General features: G+C 33.8%; 1 protein-coding gene across 1 annotated transcript in view; it reads left to right on the forward strand.

Annotated features, from left to right (window-relative positions):
• Window positions 1-22,208, forward strand: part of LOC129230321 (actin-related protein 5-like) — a 37,226-nt gene extending 15,018 nt beyond the window's left edge. Inside the window, exons 9-19 of the mRNA XM_054864720.1 lie at window positions 801-899; window positions 2,540-2,620; window positions 4,626-4,742; window positions 6,568-6,660; window positions 7,703-7,799; window positions 7,904-7,947; window positions 10,148-10,227; window positions 10,315-10,383; window positions 17,617-17,734; window positions 19,434-19,545; window positions 21,775-22,208. Of these exons, the coding sequence (XP_054720695.1) occupies window positions 801-899; window positions 2,540-2,620; window positions 4,626-4,742; window positions 6,568-6,660; window positions 7,703-7,799; window positions 7,904-7,947; window positions 10,148-10,227; window positions 10,315-10,383; window positions 17,617-17,734; window positions 19,434-19,545; window positions 21,775-21,989 (1,125 nt within the window). The 3' untranslated portion in view covers window positions 21,990-22,208. The remainder of the gene's footprint in view (window positions 1-800; window positions 900-2,539; window positions 2,621-4,625; window positions 4,743-6,567; window positions 6,661-7,702; window positions 7,800-7,903; window positions 7,948-10,147; window positions 10,228-10,314; window positions 10,384-17,616; window positions 17,735-19,433; window positions 19,546-21,774) is intronic.
• The last annotated feature ends 970 nt before the right edge of the window (window positions 22,209-23,178 follow it).

The raw sequence follows: 23,178 nt of genomic DNA on the forward strand, positions 1-23,178 counted from the left end.
TACTAGAATATGCGTTATTATTCTACAAGTTATTATGATTGAAGTACTTTCAAATAAATTAATTATGAGATAATATCATGATTTAACTATGATCGGTGCTTTAGTTGGAAAACAATGTTTGGAGATATCCAAACTGACTAAAGGAAAAGATGATTTGAAGCCAATTTACTTTACATTTGCAATACTTTTACAATAAAAAACCAAGCATTTTGAGGGGGTGGCTTCCCCTCAATTTACTGCACTACTTAGGCTGACATTTTAATGTGAAGTTAGGTAATTATATTGTAATTATTGTACATAAGTAAATTAACCTTTGATAAAAAGCGCAGAAAATTATGAAAAGGAATCGCTAAATTAACATTTAAAATACTGTATAAAATGTTGTTATTTTATTTATTTATTTATTTGTAGGAAAAAGGAAATTTTTGTAATATCAGCAGTTAAAAATTTGTGGGCTGGTCAATTTTTAGCCTTTCCACCATCTGTTGACAATCTCTGCTTTACAAAGTGTCAGAAAATTAAATCTTAATAATGTCTTACTCACAATGATTGGTGAATAATTTGGTTTCAGGAAAGGTCTTGAAAATTTTAATATTTTTTCACTGTGTACTGTTATAACCCACAGATTCTTCAGAAGAATAAAAAATATTACAATTTAAAAAATGTATGTGAAAAAAAAAAAAGTTGTATGGTGATGGATTCCAACCAATGTAATAAAATAAATTTTGAAAGAAGTGTTTTCCATATAGTAACTCCTTTATGTATGCAAATGTATTTTAAAACTTCCTTTTTTTTCCCAGTTGCCAGGATCATCAACCAGCAATAGCAGCAAAATGGAGAAATGTCAAGCTCTGCTGAAACGTGTCCAAGCCATGAGGCTAAAGCAACGGGCCGAAAAGGTATGTATGTTGCCCCTGTTTGAGTGTCAATGGATAATGAATTTTATCATTTGTTAATGCTGTAATTTTTAACAGACTTCAAAAAGGAGGCGGTTATCAGTTCATGCCGTATGTATGTTTTTTTTTTTTTTTTTTTTTGTCCACTCACAGCGTCTCACCTAGTGAACCGATTTTGATGATTCTTTTTTTAATGGATAGGGGATGGCTCAACTTAGGTCCCATTATTTATATTCTTCTTGCATCATTTCAAAGTTTTACTCTGATATCAGCTCAATTTTTTGAACATTTCAATCGTTAGTTTAAATTAAGTTAGTTTAAATGAAATATTGTATGTCAAAATAGTTTTAATTGGCTGAATAGCATATATACTATTTGTTATATATATTTTAATCCCTGGATTTTGGCAGAAATGAAACTAGATAGTTTTGGAAAATACTATTCTGCATTTATGTTTTACAGATTTATGATGTAGATTCTAAATAATAACATAATCCTCGACATGCTGCAAAGTAATTAGCTGAATTTTGTTTGTGTGCCTGTTAAAATGGTTTGACTTAGTTTCCAAAAGCATCTAATATTCAGCTAAAGATTTCTTTAGCCTTTTTCTTCCATATTATCCTGGGGGGAAAGGTTTTTTTTCTGATGAAGATTATTCAGAATCGGTTTTCTGTGGATAAAAATTTAATGAACACTTTCTTACAGAGTCAGACTTGGACTGATTTTGGGGTCAAGGACTCAGAGTCAGAGTCGTGTGCCTTAAAATTCCTGGAGTTTGACTCAGGGCCAGAGTCGGACATTTTCCCTCTGACTCTGCAGCCCTAGTAAAAACAAGGTCTGCGGAGTCGGAGCCAGACTCATTTTGGTATAAAGGAGTCGGAGCCAGAAGAAGTTTCAAATTTCTGATAGTCGATGTCAGTCATTCTCCCTCCAAGTCTGCATTTCTGCCAATGCTGTGGAGTTGGACTGATTTTGTGGTATAAGAGTTAAAGTTGAAAGTCCTAAAATTCTAGGAGTCTGAATCGATTGTTGGTCAGTATTTTCCCGCAACCCTTATAAAAACATTTGATTCGGTAATATTTATCTCTGACTCACGCCAATGTTAAGTCTATGAAATATTGTATTTTGTCTTTTATTGATAGTTTTTTTTTTCTATTTCTTGAAACCAAAAGTTAAGATTATATTTAGATTCTATATAATGTTTTCAAGTTTTTGGTGCCAAAAAATAATTTTTCGCTTTGGCATTAGTGTCAAAAAAATTTGAATTGTTCAAAAAATACCACAGACTGTCGTCTGCATACTTTGCATTATTTTAATTGTTGGAAAATGACCAGAAAATTGCAATGATTTCAATCTTTTAACAGTTGCATCTTGTGTTTGTTAACAAATAAATGTTTGTAATTATTTTAAGCAAGGCTTTAAAAATAATTTTCAATTTTCATTCTTTGCTTTGCTTTTGAGTTAAATCGGGAATTGGGATGGTCGTCAAGTTTTGCCGTGCGTAATTTTGTTTTTGTTGGGAATATTGCTTCCTCGTCAAGCATGGGAAGGGATCAGAATTATAAGAAAGATGTAGAAAAAAGTTTCGTGATGGCTGCAACATACTAGTTTTGCGATGTACTGAAAAAAATTTCTCCTTTTAGCTTTCCTTTGATGAAGAGAGGCTGCAAGAATACTTAACTGTTCAGGAGCTGCTAGAAGAAGGAGACGACGAAGCAATTTTGGTGAGTTCATTTGACGCATAAGAGCATTTCTAAATTTGTTCCCATGAATTTATCCCTCACACAAAAAAATGCCATTTGAAGTTATCAAAAAAAGATTTAAAAAAAAACTGTTTGTAAACGCTACAAAACGCTGTGTTTGTAAAGAAAAGTTAAATGTAAAACTAAAAACATGGAAAACACAAGAAAAAACCTGGAATTCTCAGCAACGGGCAAAGAGTGATTAAAGACTCAATTCATCAGGGCTCCATTGCATGGCTTTTATTATGGACTAGCTGTACCCGACGCGCGTTGCTACGCCAACAAAAAAATACATCATTATACTGATTTTCATGACAATCGGTTGAACGGGGCAGAAGTTGCTACTCTGCAGTGCCACCTGCTGGCGAGGGGCTTCAATGAGCATATTATGCACCTTCTCCGTGGAAAAATACATATATATAGCAATTTTCATAATAATCGGTCCAGGTATCAAGTGAAGCCGTGACTATACTCAAATTTTGTACTCACGCAGTTTGCAAGATCAATCAATCGCTAAAAATATCAAATAGAAAAAGTTTTAAATCCCCCCGTTGCATGAAAAGCCATAAAACAATAAAGAAAGAATTTATTTGTTCAAACTCAAGAAAAATGGCAACAGCTAACTTCTTACAATGAGATCTTTCACGCGAATTAATTTCTGCAGCCGATAATTTTATTCGTATTTATCCAATAGATTGTGACTTAAATTGGAATAAAAAAGGAACTATCGATCGGATTTTTTTTGAACTGGTCTATAAACATTCCCAGTATCAAAAATAACAAACGGTGAAAGTTTCAGCCAAATCTGCCTGGTAGTTTTTGAGTTCATGGATGACATACAGACAAACATTCATTTTTATATATATAGAAGATCAAGAGGAACTGAAGTTGTAGGAAGTTTAGAAAAAGTTGACCCAGTTGCATCTACTTCTAACAAATTTTGTTAAATTTGTTAGAAAGTTTATGGAATTTTGTTGTTGTACAATGGAATGGGCCGAGGTTTCTAGGAATAGCTGTTGATGTGACAGATGAAGGAGCTAATGTTGAGAGCATGGAATGCACCAGCAAGTTTTAGAAGTGGTCGACAATTTAGGATGCTTTGTTTTACGAATGGTGTTCTGTTAATAAAATTATTCAACCTCCAAAGCTAATGAAAAGATGACTGTCCTCCGTCAGCACTTTCAGAGACAATTTCTAAATATGCACAAACGTTTCTATAAAAAAACTAATTTTCCTTAAAACATTGGCCCAAATCAAAAGCAATTAACATTGGTAATAATACTCTGAAGAAAAATGATCACTATTTAAAACTTAAATTAAGAGAACTTTAGATGCGTTAATAAAGTTTCCATAATTTGAAAAGATGAATAGTTATAAAATTATTGAGAAAAGAATAAGAAAAGTTATAAAATGTGAGCCAAGGTAGCCCGTGTTTACAGTAAATAAAACTTATATTTCTACATACAAATTTAATTTTTTTTGCCAACCTATACAAACTCTTGAATTTGTATAGTAGTCTTATTATATGTCAAGTAGATATATAGTTTCCTTGATATATTATTCTATCAATTTTTGCTCATATCATAAATTTAATGAGTTTCAGTGGTAGTATTTTATTTTATTCTATAGTTTTGTTTTCGTTTTCAATGAGCCGAATTTGTGATAGCTCGAATTTTATTCACTTTCCCTGCAGCTTTGACTTATCGAAGTTTCACGGTAGTTTTGAGTTGCGTGCACAAATACATTATATTTTTTACTTGCTGTGTACCATAGTTTATAGGCCTAGAAATTGATCCCTTTATCCCGTTATGACAACAGCCCGTTCCTTTTTGGAAACCAGACCATAAATGTTGCTCTAAAAATTCCTGAAGGACATTTGTTCTGTCACCACTATTTCATTTTAATTGATGTCTTTGTTTTATGGATGCGTTTGAAATCTTAACCACATTTGTTTTTTTGACATAAATGTTAATTTTTGTCTTCTCAGGCTCTTCAAGATCTGGGTTACTCTACTGCCGCAGAGTTGCAAGCAGGCATCAAAAAGTTGAATTGTATTGTGAGAAAAACGAAAAACTTGATTGCATCGCAGCAAGATGAATCTCAGGTATTGTTTCACTGATTAAACAATATTACTCCCTTCCCCTGATTGTACCAGATATGACTACTTAAATTTCCTACAGTGAGAATTACTGTCAGATTTTATCTATGATGAACCTTTTGAAGAACAATGGATGTAAACCTGTTCTGCTTGCTTTTTATTGTAATAACAAAAAAAAAAAAAAAGCGAGCTGATGTGTGCATCACATGACTTCCTTTTACTCCAATTTAATGTCATTTTCCCATTACTGGCAGTTTTAATGTGATTCAATAGTTTACTCTCTAAATATCACCAACAGTGGCCAAATTGAAACAGATTATTAAAAAAAAAATCACCAAATTTGTCGCCTAGTTGGCAACCAAAGTACTGGCGATATATCGTCAAGTGTCTGCCAAATTATAATACCACTTGAGTTTACATCGAAATTAACAATGATTTTCCCCTAAAAAGGGGCAAAAGACCCCTGCAGAAACACCCAAACACAACCAAAAGGGGAGGTGCACAACTAGACCCCACTAGGAGTCTACGTACCAAATTTCAACTTTCTAGGACATGCCGTTCTTGAGTTATGCGACATACATACGCACATACATAGGTACATACAGACGTCACGAGAAAATTCGTTGAAATTATCTCGGGAATTGTCATTATGGATATTTCGCGTATCTATACGTTCTTAGACACTTATCCACGTGTGGTCGAATGGAAAAAAAATCTCAATATTCATTCGGGGGTGAGTAAAATGAAAATTAATGTCGATTTTTGAGTGAAAATTTTTTCACGAATACATTACTTCCTTTTTTGTAAAAGGAAGTAAAAAGAAAGGAAGACTTTGCTGGGGAAAAAAATGTTCAGGCCACCTTTAGTTACTGAATCCTATATAATTGCCAAATATGTAGTATTAGATTTTCATTTGAAATCACTCTGCAGCTTTTTCTATCCAGGTCCCCACCTTAACAATCTGCTGTGTAACCATCGAACTACTTGTATGTCTTTAATTTTTTGCAAGGAAATATGTATTTTTAATGGCCCTGCAAATGTATTTCATGCATAGAAAATCAAGAATACACTCAAAACTTTCGTCAAGCATATTTTCACACATTGTATTTTAAATCAAGTTTAACATGATGGATGATATGGGGGGAAAAAATTAGAATTCTTAAAATATTACATTTGAGTGTTTTCATTTTTTTTTAAATTTGAAATGTCTAAATTGTACGCATGTTTTCTTTTGCTGGTATCATGCATCCCTTCCTTAGAAAGTTAGTTTTTTCATGACATAGATCACTTGGCCTACTATTAGGGATTTGGTTTACAATAAATGTTGTTCAGTTTATCTTGTATTGAGGATAATATATTGTCATGCTAAGCACAAATGTCGTATTTGCACTTATTATCAGAATTGAATTACTATGACCAGTTGGTTCTGTGTCATATGTTTCACCTAAATACAATATTTTTTGCTCGTTTGTGAATGATAAATATTTTTTAAAAAATTCGGAAAAAGTTGCATCTGTATCAAATATATTGAGGGGCAAAACTTCAAACGGCAATGTCTCCTTTTGGACTCAGATGCAGATACGACTTTTGCGCTTAACAGGACAGTATAAGTATGACACTTTTCACTAACCAAAATGTTGTTGAACCGCGGGAAGCATTTAATTCCTGTGCCTTTAAATGCAAATAAGTGTCAACTTTTCAAAAGATCAAAAATTTAATTAAAAAAACCACCTTCATGCATAAAATGATTAAAAGAAAAACTTGTTTTCTTTATGCTTCTTTTTTGAAAATATTGCTCAAGAACATTTTTGTTCTGGGTTTCTGTTTTTAGGATTCTCCGCTGAGAAACTGGTGTGAAGAGTTAAGTCTCAGGAACTTTACTGATGCAGAATCCTGGATCAATGATGTGAAGCAGAAAAGGAAGGTAATTAAATTCAGAAACCTTTTTTGTCTTTCAGCACTATTTTTTTTTAAATCGAAATCGCTTTGAAAAAGGAACTGTTGCAAAATGAAACCACTATATAGTGAACTTCAACCAGTTGAACAAATGCTCACTCTAAGTTATTGATTGCCTTATGTTGAAATGTTTTAAAATTCATTTCAACAAGCAATAATGTCAATTTTTCTGCCCATTCAAAAATGTTTTGCAATAATTCATACAACTATAAAATTACTTTCTTCTAGATGTATTTGTTGGTTCAATTCTACAGCATTCATGCAATAATAGATATTTTAAATTATGAACAGGATATTTATTTTACAGAATTGATGCAATGAAAATATAGGAAATTTTGCAAGTTATCAATTACTTTGTAGGCAACTATTTTAGGAATAATTACCTTCCCCCTTTTTTTTGGCTGCATAAAAAAAAGTTTCTACTACACTCAAACCTCATCATACATGTGTACTTCATTAAATATCTGACATAAATGTAAAAAATAATATTTTAACAAATTTATTAAACATAGTGAAGTAAAAATCCTAATGATCAAATAAATATTTCTGATGACTGAAACAGAAAAATTTTACATGAAAAGAAAAACTAATAATTTAATTAAAAAAAAGACTAATGAACATTTTCAATTCAATTGACATGTTTTCTTCTGTCAGCATTCAAAGTATTTTAGCTCTTGTAGTATATATTTTTTTCATTGTGCCCCTAATTATTTTTAAAATGGAGATGAACTAAGTTGCAAATTTGATGCGTTAACAGTATATTTGGAATATCATTCATATAATCATCTCTCAGTTTACTCAATAGCAGTTTCTGTCTTTCCTTGTGGTTAAGTTTTTTTCTCCTTAAAAATTCGTAATTTCTTTCCTAAGAACTTATAAAATCCATACTGTTGACCTGGATAAGCATTCAAAGTGAGCACTAAATGTTTTGTTCAATTTTTGTTTGGTTATTTATTCCTCTCCTCTCAATTCGTAGTCCTCATACAATCAATTGGTACTTTTACTTTCAGGAAGTGTCTGAAGCCCGCCAGAAGCTGTCCTCGGACAGGCTCAAGAGCACTCACATAGGGGGATTCAGTTCTACTACAGCCAATGACTTATTTGGAGGTAATTCTTTTTTCTGTATGCATAGCATTGCATAGCTCAGTACTGGAACCTTGCAAAAGTGCTAACCTCAGAAAAAAATACTATTTTTTTATCTATTAATCTAGGCGTTTTTGCTGATCCAGTGGAAATGCAATCCATTCAACAATATGTAAGTTTTTTTTTTTTTTTAAATTAAAAATGCATTTCTAAAGGGAGCTGTCACTGCTCTTTTCATTAAAAAGAAAAAAAAAACATTAGTTTATAATCCACTTAAATATGCTATTTCTTATCATTTGTGTTTAAACGTAGAAAGTAATGTTTTGCTAAAATCACTCTTGTAGTTTTCAGTTCAGAGACATTTCCGGGTATTTTGGACAAATGTAGAGTTTGTGAGATGACGCTTTTTTGCCATAACTATTTAATCTACTGTTTGATTAGCACATTTTTTTGATTTGAGTTATGTGTGTTTGTAGGACAAACTTATAATGTGTGTAAGGTATACGTATAATGAGTTTGTGTGTTGATAGTACAAACTCAAAGTAAAATAATGTGCTGATCAAACAATGAACCAAACAGTTATGGCAAAAAGTCATGTTATGAACTCTACATAAATGTCAAAAATAATATGAAATGACCCTTCAATATTCTTCTACAGATACAGTCATCCCTCACCTCTTCACGCTTTGACTTTCGCAGCTTCACTACATCTCGGTTTGTTTTTTCTTTTTTTTTTTCAAATATAGTATTTAGCCATTTTTATGTGCTCATGTAAACTTTTTCCAACAAAAGAATAACAAAGTATGTCTATTAAGTAAGGTAAGCTCTTCTTTCGTCACTTGAGTCCCAATCTGATTGAAATTTTCATGTACCGCACAAAAAAAGTCGCACAAAAAAAAAAAAAAATCATGCAATAACAGGTTTGGATGTATAAATCACTGTATTATTTGTAGGAGATAAATGCATGGCGTTCAACAATGTACTAGCTTTTTAAGCTGTATATGCATTTAATGAGGATAAATGTAGAGGAAGAACGGGGGCTCATACGGTCACTAACTGGCATTTAATTCCCCATCAAACAGTTGAGCTATTTTCATAGATTAGTAGTGGTGTGTAAGAACTGCATGTGTGCGTGTAGTTTATTTCTCAATGATTAGCAATGTGATATCTATTACGTCTAATATATCTCATTATCTCATATTTTGTGCAATATGTTAATTTATACAAATGTAATGGTGGCTAAGGGTGCTGTTGGGTAATGGTGGCTAAGGGTCCTGGAGGTTCTAACTATGTTTTAAAACTTATTTAAACTGTCGTAAGTAAGTTTCATTCGCTCTAATTAGGAAAATATTCGGTTTATTTATACAGAATCCTACTTTGCGGAAATTCAGTTATCGCGGTAAAGTCTGGAACGAATTAACCGCGATAAACGAGGGTTGAAATATTGTAACTCATAAATGATGCAATTGAAAGTTCGCTTTTTCAATTGCAACTACAAGTTAAAAATAAACTCCAAGAACCAATGTATTAAGGTTCAGCATTGTATTTTATCCTATTTTTTACATTTTTATAGAAAAAATAATTTTTATGAAAATAGTAAGATAATAAATTTAGTCATTGTTAAATTTACTACAGTGAAGCACCATTTATACGTTTCTAAAGGGACTGTATCAATAAAGCGTACAAATGAAAAAAACGTATTGCAAGATACATTAATATGTATTAAACTCTGCAGGGACCAAATTAAAAAACGGATGAATGATAAAAACATATAAAAGAGAAACGTATAAACGGTGCTTCACTGTATATAACGCAATTCTCTATAAACCGCACAACTTTTCTGATGTAAATAATGAATTTTACAGTTTAAAAAAAAAACTCTCTTCTGCCTTTCAAACGTAAAAATTACTAGGCAAATTAAATTTTGAAACATTTTTTCATCTTTCCATCTTAATTCAAAGCTTTAAAATGAAAATTAGTTTTCAAAGAAAGGGAAAAAAAAGTGCCAGATTGCTCCTGAAAATGCAGCTATTGTGCAAACCATGAAACTAGCAGTAGGGCAGGATAATTCACTTTTTTTTTTAATTGTAAAATATATTTATTTATGAATGACAATATAGATATTATGTTGCATAATTAGTGCTTTAATACTCATGGCAATTAAAACTTATTTTGAGATGCAAATATATAGATGTATTCGCAATATTATTTTCAAAATTTTTGAAATGATCTACATAACGCGAAAATTTGTATAACGCAAAAACTCTGGTTCCAAGGTGTGCATTATAATGGTCTTCTACTGGTACCATTTTGATTTTTTGAACATAAAATTGACTAGTCATCTGTTATTGCATGTAATAAATCTTTTTCAGACTATGGAGTTAGAGGAAAAAAAGGAACAGATAAAGATCCTTGATGAGATATTATCTGAATATAGTAGAGAATTTTCAAAGTTAGTATTTTTCCATTTATGTGCTGTTGTTGGGTTAAGAAGTCATGATTAATACTTTTGTGAGATTAATCTAAATTCAACTTTCAGGTGTGAAACAAATTTTTCTTTTAATTTTGCTGAGTATTACCAACTCCATTTGGGTCTGGAAAGAATTAGGTGAGTGTTTTTAGATCTAGTGTGTTTTTGAATTTTATAAATACATACTTATTTACACACAATACATAGGGTAAATGAACCAGTGTTCGGTCAGGTCCAGAAGTCAGCCACAACGACATAAAACATCTTATAAATAGTCCGTATCATTTATTTTTCTTCCTATTGTAAATTCCAGTGGCTTCAATTTTAAAGGGGTGTATAAGGTAATGTTTCAATGAAAAAATAAGCATCTTTTTGGGCCAAACTGTGTTTTAGAAGGTGAGCTGATTATTGGGTATTGGTTTCTTCTGTGTTTAAAATAGTCAGCCATGGTCGGCTCTCCTACTGATATTATGCTGTTTGTCGTGTTTAGTTGTTTTCTTCAGAGTCAGCCACAGTCTTTAAATGGTTTTTAGAACGCTCATTTAAGAAAAAATAAGTTAATTTCAGTATAGAGACAAAATTAAAATTTAGCTGTGTTGAATACAAATTTCTTTTCTAACATTATTTATTTTGATCAAAAGAGTAAATTTTATTCCTCAAACTTTTTCTCGAATGGAGTCTGTTCGAAACTTTTACCTCACTAAAACCTCATAATGTTGGTTTTAAATGTCGATTTTAATTAGAGAATTTATAAAAAAGGTTTTGCAAATTCAGTCAGCTGATGTGTCAATACTTAGGTTTTAATGCAGACCTTTTTAGTACCAAAGCTAACAACTGTGCCTTAGTCGTTGCTCTTAACGAATTGTATGTTATGAAGCAAATAATTTGATTTCCAATGCTCCATTTTTAGAAATTAGTTAACATTTCACAAGTAAGGAATTAAGAAGTATTACTTCTACAATTACGCTAGTTCAAATTATTCTAATAAACTTGTGGCATGTGTAAAATTGTAAAGGGGTGGGGGGGCTCAAATATTTTAATCATGGTTTAGCAGGATATTTTCCCCTTGGAAACCAATTTCAGGACAGATTAGAGTCATTAAAATTTGACTTTTTTAGTAATGTGTTTTTTAAAAGATGCCTCAAGCACCGTTTGGACCCGTCGCAATATCGGGGCAATTTTACTTGTAAACATGTCTTGACATTGTCCCCAGAATTTCACCATGAAAACGGCCCCACGAATAAAAGGAGATGCAAACATCTAGGCAAGGAAGGGATGAGATTCTCGGAATTCTAACAGACTTATCAGTTGGAAACAAAAGATAGATTTCTTACTTCTACTGAAGAAGGGTTTGAAAGGGTGAGGGAAGGTGTTCGGTCGTCCGCGATGGTGGAGGGCGGGGGAGGGGGGAGATTATTGTTTAATTCCTCCCCATCCTTGAGTTTCTGAGAATCAACAATGAGAGAGGGATAGTGGTAGGTAGTCTTCCTATATTATTTTCATCTGTAGGACCAGGGGGTGCCAGTTCCAGGAAAAGTAGAAGGGGTACTACTTGTCTTGTCAGACCAGAACAGATGCAGATGAACTGCTCCATTTCTTGTCCGAAAAGTCCGAGTGCAAACGCAAACGGTTCTTGATTTGAAAATACAGGGTTCTTGACGATGATGCCGGCCGAAAAAATATGAAGTTTACTGAAATATTTCAGGCTGTTCTCCTTTTTCTTTTCTCCTGCAAAACAACAGAAGCAGGGTTTGTATGCTCTTGATAATGCTTGTAAACGGCTTGGAAAAAGCGTTTATTTTGAAGTGATTGATAAAGTTTTGAAAGCTAACATAGTGCTTGAATTCCTTAGAGTCTAAGGAATGCACAACTTATGGCCAGCAGGCCAAACGTGGCCCGTGAAGCCTGTTGAATTAGCCCACGAAAAATTCTAAAAAAATACATACATAAAAAATTGAAAAAAAAAAAAAGAAAGAACTAAGTTTGCGAAATTATCGTTTCAAAACACATTTACTGTTCTAGTTAACAATTTCTAAGTCCAATACAGGTCGATTTTACCCCATTTATAACTATCACTTCCTAGAAATCGCACTTGCAAAATCGGAAGATTAACGAAAATAATGTAACAAAAACGGCACCTTCACCAAAATGAAAATTATTTTTGAAGTAGAATGTTGAATTGAGCAACAAATATCGTATGAACAGGCCGTTTTCGTAGCTTTTCAGCCCTTTTTGTCTGTTTTTCGTTTGCACGTGAGAATTAGGCTTAGCTAATTTTGGCGCATTGCTAGTTATTGTGAAGCAATCTTTTCGCATCTGTTTCTGATTGGTGAACCTTCTAATTGTTTTCTAAGTAGCACACAGTACAAAGCATACTGAATCATAATACAAGGTTTTTTTTTTTTTTTGTTATCTTGAATTTTTAGCACCCCCTCCCCCCCCCCCCATAAAAACAGGGTTCATACTTCCTTAAAAAACCTTCAAGAAACCCTTAATTTCATCAAGCAAAATTAAGGTCCCTAAAAAACCCTTAAAAAGTCCTTAATTTTCTGAAAATTTCCTTAATTTTTTAAAAGCTATATAAAGTTCAGTCCTATTTTCTTATTTTTTCTATTTTCTCCCCTCAAATCTTCATTATCGGCGATGTATGCCGAAAACGCATGTTTAGGAAACATGCTGACGACATCAAACAGGTGTTTCGCCGAAAATTGCATGCCTTGTTTGAGATTTCAATCTTTTTGCATCCTGCAATTATTTCAATCATTTTTAATGCTGGAAGGTTTTTTTTTTTTTTTTTTTTTTTTTTTTGCTATATACTACTTTATATCTGCTTATTTTATTCATTATTTCAATTACATTTTTATTTCTTAAATTTATTTTTGAAAATATGCGAAGTCAATCAAAAAAATGTGGTCCAACTCCCAGTCTCGGATTGTACTGAAACTTGGCATGGTTCCTTTTTTTTTTATGTATTTTAGAAAGTGTTAAAAATATTTATGGTGAATCTCTAATGATTAAGGTTTAACAGCCTGTAAATTTTTCTGGAATTTCAAGATTAAATTAAGCAACTTCATGTTGTTGTTTTTTTATCCTAAAATAGTATTTTGAAGTTTTTGAAACCAAATTATGAGTTTCAATGCAATTGAAACGGATAACCAATTATATATTTATTTAGATTTTTTACTCTGTTGTAAATTATTACCTTATAAACAAACCTAATTTGTGCCTTAAATTCAAATGTTTTTAGTTGAAAAAGATGTTTTTCTCTAAAGAATTATGAAAAATTGATTTTATTGAGTGATGCAGCAAATATTAGCATCTGACTCCCTCAACCCTTTATTCAAAATTCAGGGGTTAGAAATTGCTGCACTGTTAAAAATTCAGGAAGATTTTCTGGTAATTGTTACTGTAAAATAGCATCGCCGACGCATCGCTGATTTTTACGGTAATTTATACCGGAGAAATAAGCGATCCCAGCGCCAACTGGTTGCTGTGGCCTACCGAGGAAACCGTAAAATTTTACAGTAACATTTGATTTTTACGGTAATAGTTACTGGCAACATGGATGCCAGTAACAATTACCGTAAATTTTCCGGAAAATTTTTAACAGTGTGCCTCTTTTTCAAAATTTGAACTTGTATAGAAACAAACTTGCAAGAAATGGTACAATACAGCAAGTGGGATGTTAGTACAGTGAAACCTGTGTCAGTTGACCACTCGCGGTACAGTACTTTGGTGGTCAACTTAGACAGGTGGTCAACTTATAAAGGGTGGTAATGATTTTTTTTTTTTTAATTTTTTGTCATTTCTTGCACCATGTACTCATTTTTTGAGTAATTCACCCTTATTCTTTCTGTTCAACTCACTTTCATTGTTTAACATTATTGAAAGTGAAACAACAGTTAAAAATACTATTCAAATAATTTTGTTATTTTTTCCTTGTTTTTAACTGCATTAGACACTGTAGTTTTAGAAATTCCATATGTGCCGGCTGATTTTCTCTGGCTTTCTCTATTTTCAATTAATTTTAATATAATATTTCATACTTTTTATTAATCTCAGTTCAGCTAACTTTCTTTTTCAAGCCTTTTTTGTACAACTTATAGCACAAAGAGCAATAAGCACGACTCTCCCAGTTCATAAAGGCAAAATTAAAATGTCCTATCTCTTAATCCTTTGCACCAGAAACATTTTACTTTATTCATTAGCAGGACCAGATCTGCATACCCACAGTGCGAGGGGTCCACGTACTTAAAGGGGCTAACGACCCTAGAAATTGAAGAAAAAATAGAAAAAAAAAACAAAAAAAACTAGCACTAAGACTTATTCACTTTACAAATAGACACTGCTGGCCACTAGGGAGGGGCTCTACATATTTTGCTGCAGGGGTGACCCAAAATGTATATATCCAGGCCTGCTCTTTTTAGCACGATTCCTGTGTTGCCACAACATATTGCAACTGAAAGAAAAGACTGAACTTTTCTACTGACACCTGTTTTCACTGAATAGAGTACAAAAAGCTATCTCAAATAGAACAACAAATGAAAAACAAGTGTGGAGAATAAAGAGCAGCATAAGCTTTATGCTGCTGTTTAGTTAGTAAAATGCTATTCTGTCATCAAAGCATTAAAAACATTTTTAGAAAGCTTTCAAAAAAAAAAAGAAAGAAAGAAAAAGAAATAATAATAAAAAATAAGTAAATAAAATAAAATAATTTGCTGAAGAAAGTTTAAAAAAATAAACCAAGTAGTCAACTTATAAAGGGTTTTTTACAATACTCCAAACCAAATTTGGCGTACATTAGTGGTCAAGATAGACAGGTGGTCAAAATAGAGAGGTGGTCAAGTTACAGAGGTTTTCCTTCATTATATGAGATAGAACTAATTCCGTTCCTGACAAAAGCGGTCAACATAGACAGGTGGTCAACTTACAAGGGTGGTCAACTTTACAGGCTTTACTGTAACAGCAACAAATGAAAAGCAATAATAGAAAAGCCATAGTTTACGTATCTTGACAAAAAGAGAGGTTTGAGTGCTTTTCTTTCAATTTACCTCTCACTCCAAAAATGTAAACAAAATAAAAAAACTTTAAAAATAACGCTTTAATATACAACTAATTTTCTATAGTTATCTCCATTTTCCTAATTTTTTTTTACAACTGAAATTTGAGAAATAAATATTATACTTAGAGAACAATACCATATACTGTATTGATTACTACTCAATTATTTCAAGCAAAAATTTAGTGTCTTTGAAATTGGTTAATTAGCATTTTTTGTTGAATTTTGGAATGTCATGGACTTTCTCTCTCAATTTGATCTCATCCCTTTTCTGCATTATTTTAAGAAGTCTTTTTTTTTGTTTTGGATGTACTCCTTTTTGCCCTCTAACCACTCTCATCCTTGTGATGCATGAAATTTTAAAATATAATTCACTGATAATGGGACATCCCCCTCAATTTTATACCTCTTTCTGCATTTAGAAGCAATATAATATGCATTTGTGTATGTATATATATAATATGTATCAAGTACTTTGCGCCCCCCCCCCCCTCCCCCACGCCGGAAAAACTTTGAAATGGTGTACCTAAAGTTAGTTTATTGTTTTCAACGAGTCCTTAAAATGTTTTGAGAGTCCTCAAAAAGTCCTTAATTTTTACTTTTAAAAATGAGTATGAACCCTGAACGTTTGAAATGGAAACCTATTGTTCCGTGTAAAATTTGCCAGGGAAATTTTCTGCTGCGAAATATTCATTCATTCATTTTTGCTGAGTATTTGTATTATCTCTATATTCTCTCTCTCTCTCTCTCTATATATATATATAAACTATAATATTGCTTTTTAAAAAAATCACAAAAATAAAATGCTGATGTATTAAATTTCCATAAAAATTGTCAGTGAAATTAAAATCTTGGATTGGCCCCAGCTGCTTGGGTAGTGCATACATCTGCAAACATTTGTGTCATGAAGTTGTGTCAAGTCTAACACTAGCCATTCAAATAAAGCCATTTTTGTTTTGCACCATGCTACGATTGCATTTTCGAAGCACTGCACACAGTATTTTAATAATTATTCTGTTTGAAGTATAATATTTTTTAAAAAGTTGAATTTACATTCATCATGATTTTGATGTCTACTAAAATACTTGATGGCAAAGTGCACAATACTAGGCAGTTTTTAGATAGGAAGGGGGGATCCGTAATTAAATACTGTTCATCTTACATTAAAATTCAAAGACTTAAAATGATTAGAATTTTTTATTCGTATAGGAAAAGTAGTCACAATTATGGCCTGAAAAGTGTTGAAACACACCCAAAGCAAAGATTCAGCATTAGCTAAATGTTCCTACGGAGTTTGGAAAATGCTTAGTTGGCATAAGGGGAGGGGAGGGGGGCAATCAACCCTAAAGACAAGTGCATTTTCTGGAAGAAATGATATTCAATACTGAAGTCAATGGTGGCGATCAGGGGGGAGGGGCAGGGGTGTGCACAGAAATTTCGGGGCCCGTCACAAATGACGTTTCCGGGTCCCCTTCCATGTTTGCCTCTAAATTTCACCCCTAGTTTATCAGGCCCGGGCCAACAGCTGTCTCTTCTCCCCCCCCCCTGCTGTGCACGCCCTGAGGGGGGGGGGTGCTCATGGTACCGAGGAATGGATGAAATCTTTGCAAGGTGTTTAAAGATGTTATTTTTCTTCTTTTTTTTTGGGGGGGGGGGGGGTGCAGTACTTTCTGAGAGGTGAGGCATTGGTCTTGGATGGGGGAAGACCAAGTTGAAATTGTGCCCTTTTTATAATAAATAGTGCCCCTTTCAAAGACCAGCACCCTGCCCTTTTTTTTCCTAGAGTGAACACTACTGACTGCAATAATGTACTTTAACCCTAAACTAGTAAGGTGAGTCTTTCTAATGAAAGTGGTGAGACGGGGTGCTATTAACCCCAACATTATATCTCTTGTGCACTCTACAAAATTAAGCTAATTAAAATAAATATTCGATGATTTTTTTGTTATTTGGATGTTCAACTGCCAAATCGATTAACTCTGCTTTAAAAAATTCCTTATTTCTGCTTTAATAGTGCTTTATCAATGCTTAGCATGTGAATTTATTTTAAAGTTTTGGTTCAATACATTTCTGACCATGTGATGGCAGAAAGTATAACACAAAGTCCTCTTCACTCCTATGGATAACACGACCTTCTTCATAACTTTTCTCGACTTTTCATTTTATGGAGTTAATCAATTTGGCAAGTGAAGCATCCGTTTATTAATAAAAATACTTCAGAGAAACGATACCATAAATGTACATACAGATAAAGCCATGTATGTAAATGGTTCAAAACTTTTGAACTGGCTTTCTTTCATTTTCTTGCACAGGGTCCCAGAGATTCTGTTTCAACCAACTATGATCGGAGTGGAGCAGGCTGGTCTTGCCGAGACGATTGAAACTGTCCTGGCGAGGTATAATGCCAGTGACCAGCAGAAACTGGCAGAGGTATTTTATATTCATACATACTTCTATAATCCTTGGGGGAAGAGCAGCAGGTTGCCCTTGAGTGTTTTGAAAGGGGCATTATTTTACACTGGAAAGTTGAACTAGAAGAAATTACTTAAACACATTTCTTATTTTGAGGAAATAATATTCTAACCAATTATGAAAGTATTGCATATTTTACTCAAACCTGATTATTGGTCCTTTGTCCCTTTTATTTTGATCTGTAAAAGTGCTTAGAAGAAACTAGATATTTTAGAAACACAGTCTGACCACCGATGAGATGGAAAGGCAGATATCCAGTTTACTGGTGGATATGAACGCATCAGTTAGTTTTCAGAGATGCCAGATTTTGCAGATGCATGTCAGCCTCTAAACTAAGCAGAGTTACATTCAAATGAGCGGGAAAAAAAGTGCATTGAATTTTTACTTTTCCCCCTCATTGAGATAGACTCGCCTTAACTGAAAGGTTTGCCAATTCCATATCATTCATGGGCAGACTGTAAATGCGTAGCTGCCAACTTTTGAAAGAACTTGGGCAGTGAAGTGCAATGTTTTTCAGTGAACAAAATAGGAACCATAAATTAGTATAGTCAGTGCATTTAATCATAACTTTCTATATGATTTTCTTGGTAAAGTATTAAAATGAATTTCAACTATTGTAATTATTTTTTTAAATATTTGTTAAAAAGAACAGAAATTTGAAAAAAAAATGAAATTTTTCATTGCTGTGAGTGCTACGAAATTAGTGTAATGTAATGTATATCAGGGTTTCTGAAGTGCAAGCAGCAGGGAGAGGGGAGGAGTGCTGAAAAGTGATCATGGTATAAAATCTAATAAGTACTCTTAAAATCTTGCCCGGTTTCAGGTATTTTGCTTCAGTAAAAATAATAACAAAAAAGAGTGGCACCTTTATTTTATGTTAAGAGCTTTAAAAGACCTTGTTTCAATAAACAAATTGTAAGTGAAAACGCTGCACTTATTGATTTTTTCCACGAAATTTTACAAATGTGCAAGAATGATGCTTATCTATCTATCACTATATCAAACAAACGAACACACAATAGCTGACAAGGTTTGCCGTGAGAAAATTCAAACTCTTCAAAGGGTGCCACAACTTGAAAATGTTTGGGAACCTCTATAATATATTATAACAAAGGGCAAATTTTAAAGAAAATATCACATATCATATTTGAAAATCATGGATTGCGAGATGTTTCAAAACCTTAAATTTTATTTTTGTTTGAGGCGAGTAAATTTCGGCCATCTTTTTTTGTATCCTAGTTAAGACTTAGGTACAGATTATAATTTTTCCTAGCAGTTAACCAGTTTTCTACAGTTGTGGACACACAGTTGTATTTTCTACGTCAAGATTTAAAAAATGCCTAAATTTTCTTCCAAATTCCCTTTAGTTTATAGAAAAGATTATTATAAGAAGTCTTAAGGTTACCATATAGGTGAAGTGGTCAAGAACTTCCATGCCATGAATTGAATTCCTAGTTGCCTAGGTGACTAGCTACTGAATTATACTGGTGCAGAAATATATTCTAAGTATATAATGCCAAACCGTGTAATATTAAGTGTTTTTCTAGCAGTCATTCCCCTTCAAGAGGTGCCTAGGGCCTTTACCTACCATATCCTATTACATCATCATAGTAGTTCTATCAGTCATGTTAGGTAAACATGTTTTCTCGTTTTCCAGAACATTTTCGTGACAGGTGGATGTGCTGGCCTGCCATTTATTCGGGAGAGAATTGAGGCTGAAGTAATGGCAGTGCGTCCTTTCCAATCCAAGTTTAAAGTTTTCCTTGCAGGTGAATTGATTTAAATTTCTTTTAGTATAATTTTATTGATCGATCAGCAGAGGGATGCTTTGTTAAATGACTTGATGCATAGAGGATTGTATAGTAGAGCATATTTTTTGCTGTCATGTTAAATTTTCAGCTTCTATAGCATTTAGTTTGTTTACTATGTTTCAGTTAACATTAGCATTTTATAATATTTGAATTTTTTTTTCCCTCATAAATTTATGAATTGATTTCAAAAATTGCGAAGTAACTTTAGTTGAGGCAAACCTAACTTGACAGCATTCTAAAGGCTGCTTTTGTAAACTATCTGTCACTACTAGTTAATGTAAAACACAATCAATGCAAATGTATATACTTGAAGATATAACAACTGTTTGTACCAGTATATTCTTAATAGGAATATATATATATATGTATATATATATTCATTTTAAATAAAATGGGAACTTAATAAAATTTGTTGTGCTCAGAATAACTTTCACTGTTATCAAGCAAAATGATCTCATCGAAAAATTTTGCTGGAGCTAAAAGACTTTGAAAAAGCAAACAAATGCATTTTTGAATTCCAAGTCAATCATTTGATGAAGTATTTTTCTTGGATTCTACATGTAGTGTATGTAGTGTGATATTCAGGGCAATATTATTTTTCAATGAAGTAAAATAATTGTGTGCAGAAGAAAGACTTTAAATATCGTTTTTAGTTTTTTCCTCTGAGTGGAGGGAACTAAAAAGCTACCACCCATGTCCCAAACCTAACCCCTTTCTTTTGCATCACCAAAGGTAGCCGAAAACGTTTTTTATTTGAGCTTGAAATTCAGAAAAATTCAGGAAGATAATTGTTTAACATAATCGAAAACCCGCTAAAACTGCTTTCTGGAACTTCAGTTTTGAAAAATTTCCATGGGTGTAATCCCGAGCGCGATCCCGTCCTATAACGTCGTCTAATAAAGTGGTCTAAAAATGCGTATTTTGGACCAAGTTTCGAAAAATTTCAATGGGAGTGTACCTCTCCCCTCTAACATTGTTTGCAATGGTCTGAAATGTACTTTTAAGACTTCAACTTCAAAGTTTTTCTGGGTTGCTTCGGAGAGTGCCTGAACCCCATTCCATAGCGAAACGTAACCCGCGATGGCCTACTATCTATCACGATTTTGCAACTTCACTTTCGAGAAATTTCCAGGAGATGGCTTTCGCGCACTCCGCCCCAAAATCACCAAAGATAATAAATTCAAAAAATTTCCAATGGGACCGCCTTGAACATCCATTTTTCCTCTCTCTACAACATCATTAAGGATAATCTAGTTTTCTTTAACACTTCAATTTTAAAAAACTGCCTGGAGAGTCGCTGTGAACCCAAATTGTTTCCTTTGATCTTACCTAAGACAGGAAGCAATCGTGTTCTTTGACTTCAGTTTCTCCAAATAATGGCCTCCGAATCTTCTCTTCTTAATATCATCGGGGTGGTTAGATTTGAGTTTTTAGAATGGAAATATAAAAAATTTTCCGGGGATAAGCCCCCGGACCCCCCTTTCTTTATATTGTCCAAAAATTGCGTTTTTGGAATTGAAAGTTTAAAACGTGTACGAACGGGAAGACGAGGGGTAATATAAGGGGATCATAACCATCGTAAAGCTCTAAAAGTATATCCACATTTATGTATTCATGTGTGTTATAAGTTATATCTCCCGTCGCCAGGAAGTGCTTTATTGTTTACTATATCATTCGAAAACGAGGGCCCCTTGGAAAGATTTGCTACGGGCCCTGCGCTGGCTTAATCCGGCCCTGGTGATATTACCAATCAGGAAATTGTAATAGGAAGGAAGAGCCAGATAAGTTTGCTGGTTGGCAGATCTTAAAATTGAAAGTGTACTCTCTACAAATTCTTGTTATGTCTGGTGTATTATAGTCTATGTAATGAGAAAGGACGCGTCAAGGCCAAATAACTTTCCCACTCTCCCTTTTCCCTTTCTGGTTGTCATGGTTACGTGTCTTGTTCCCCATGTTACGTCTGCAAAGTTGCAGAAGCAACATGGGGGCAAGTTCATTGTGCTGTAACCATAAAAACCAAAAGGGGAAAGTGCAGAGAATGGGAATGTTATTTGGCCTTGACACGCCGATTCTAAATACATGAACTATAGACAAATGTTTAATTTTCTTCGGTTAAGCAACTCCCAGTTACAAAAAGTTTGCTGTAGCTTCACCGGTTTGCTAAAATTGGTATTGATGTCCTTTCAGAGGACCCTGTGTGCGATTCCTGGAAGGGCGCCAGGCGCTGGGCCTTGAGTGATGACAACCTGTGGAAGTGCTCTGTGAATCGGGCCGAGTACGAGGAGAAAGGGGGAGACTACCTGAAGGAACACTGGTGCTCTAACCACTATGTCTATCTGCCCATCGGGCAGAGGAGGGCCCCGCAAGTAGGGACAGCCATCCTACCAGAAAATGACAGTTGACCGAACTGTTTTAATTTTTCTGTTGAAATGAAATGTGTTATGTGACTTATTTGGAATAATACTTTCTCCTGTTTCCAAAAATGCAAGGACACATAACTCTGCCAATCTGTGCTACAAAATAAGGGTTTCAGTTAAATACAGTAAGCTCCCTATTTTCTGCTGGCGGCTTATCCACGGTACTATGGACTATCCAGGGCTGGATTTGGAAGTGTGGAGGCCCCTGGGCAACGAAGGAGTGGAAGCCCCTAATCAGCGTTAAAAAAATCATATTTTCGAAAATATCCGATACTTTGATATATATTCGAATATTTTGATATATATATATATATATATATATATATATATATATATATATATCCAATATTTTCAATTAGCACTTTAATAGTAAATACATCCTGAAGTTACTGCTATGTATTTTTTTAGTTTGAATATTTTGTAAAAATTTTATTGTGGGGGGCCCCTTTGTTGTGGAGGCCCCGGGGCAGTAGCCCCGCCTGCCCTCCCCTAAATCCGGCCCTGAGACTATCCGCGCTCCGCGGTCTTTCACTTTCCAAAAAAGGAAGAAAAAACGGCGATTGAATAAAAGAATGAATATCAGGGCCGTCCGAATGGACGACGGCGCCCGGGGCGAATCCTTCCGTCCCCCCCCCTCCTCTTTGGACGGCCCTGATGTAGATAAATGCACTCATTTCAACTTAATAAGTGAAAAATCTGCTTTTAGACGACCTTCTGATTTTTAGATCTACACCAGGGGCGGATCCGGAAATTTTTGTAAGAGGGGTTGAATTTCAATGGCCAGTGTTATATCTCCAACGAAAAAAGTATCAGTTAAGCAGAGGTCTCCCACCAAGGGTGATAGAGTAACCCTCCCCCGAAATAAAATCAAAACCTTTTCAAATCACCCCCCCCCCCCCCCTATTTTTAATGGCAACCTGCTCCGTGGATCATAAACTCTCAAATTTTATTCAAAATTCGTATTTATTTAGGCAGACAAGCTGGTCACGTTACAGTAAGCTTTGAATACTGTATATACTCGTGTATAAGTCAGTTTGGCGTAGAAGTCGACACCCCACTTTTTGGTGGAAAATTGAGGGAAAAATCGAAAACCCGCGTATAAGTAGAGTCTATACTTTCTGGAAAAATGGGGAGCGTTTTGCCGCTAATTTTAAATTTAATCGTCATAAAAAGA

Source organism: Uloborus diversus, chromosome 9, assembly GCF_026930045.1.
Source record: "Uloborus diversus isolate 005 chromosome 9, Udiv.v.3.1, whole genome shotgun sequence".
NCBI classification, from domain to species: domain Eukaryota; kingdom Metazoa; phylum Arthropoda; class Arachnida; order Araneae; family Uloboridae; genus Uloborus; species Uloborus diversus.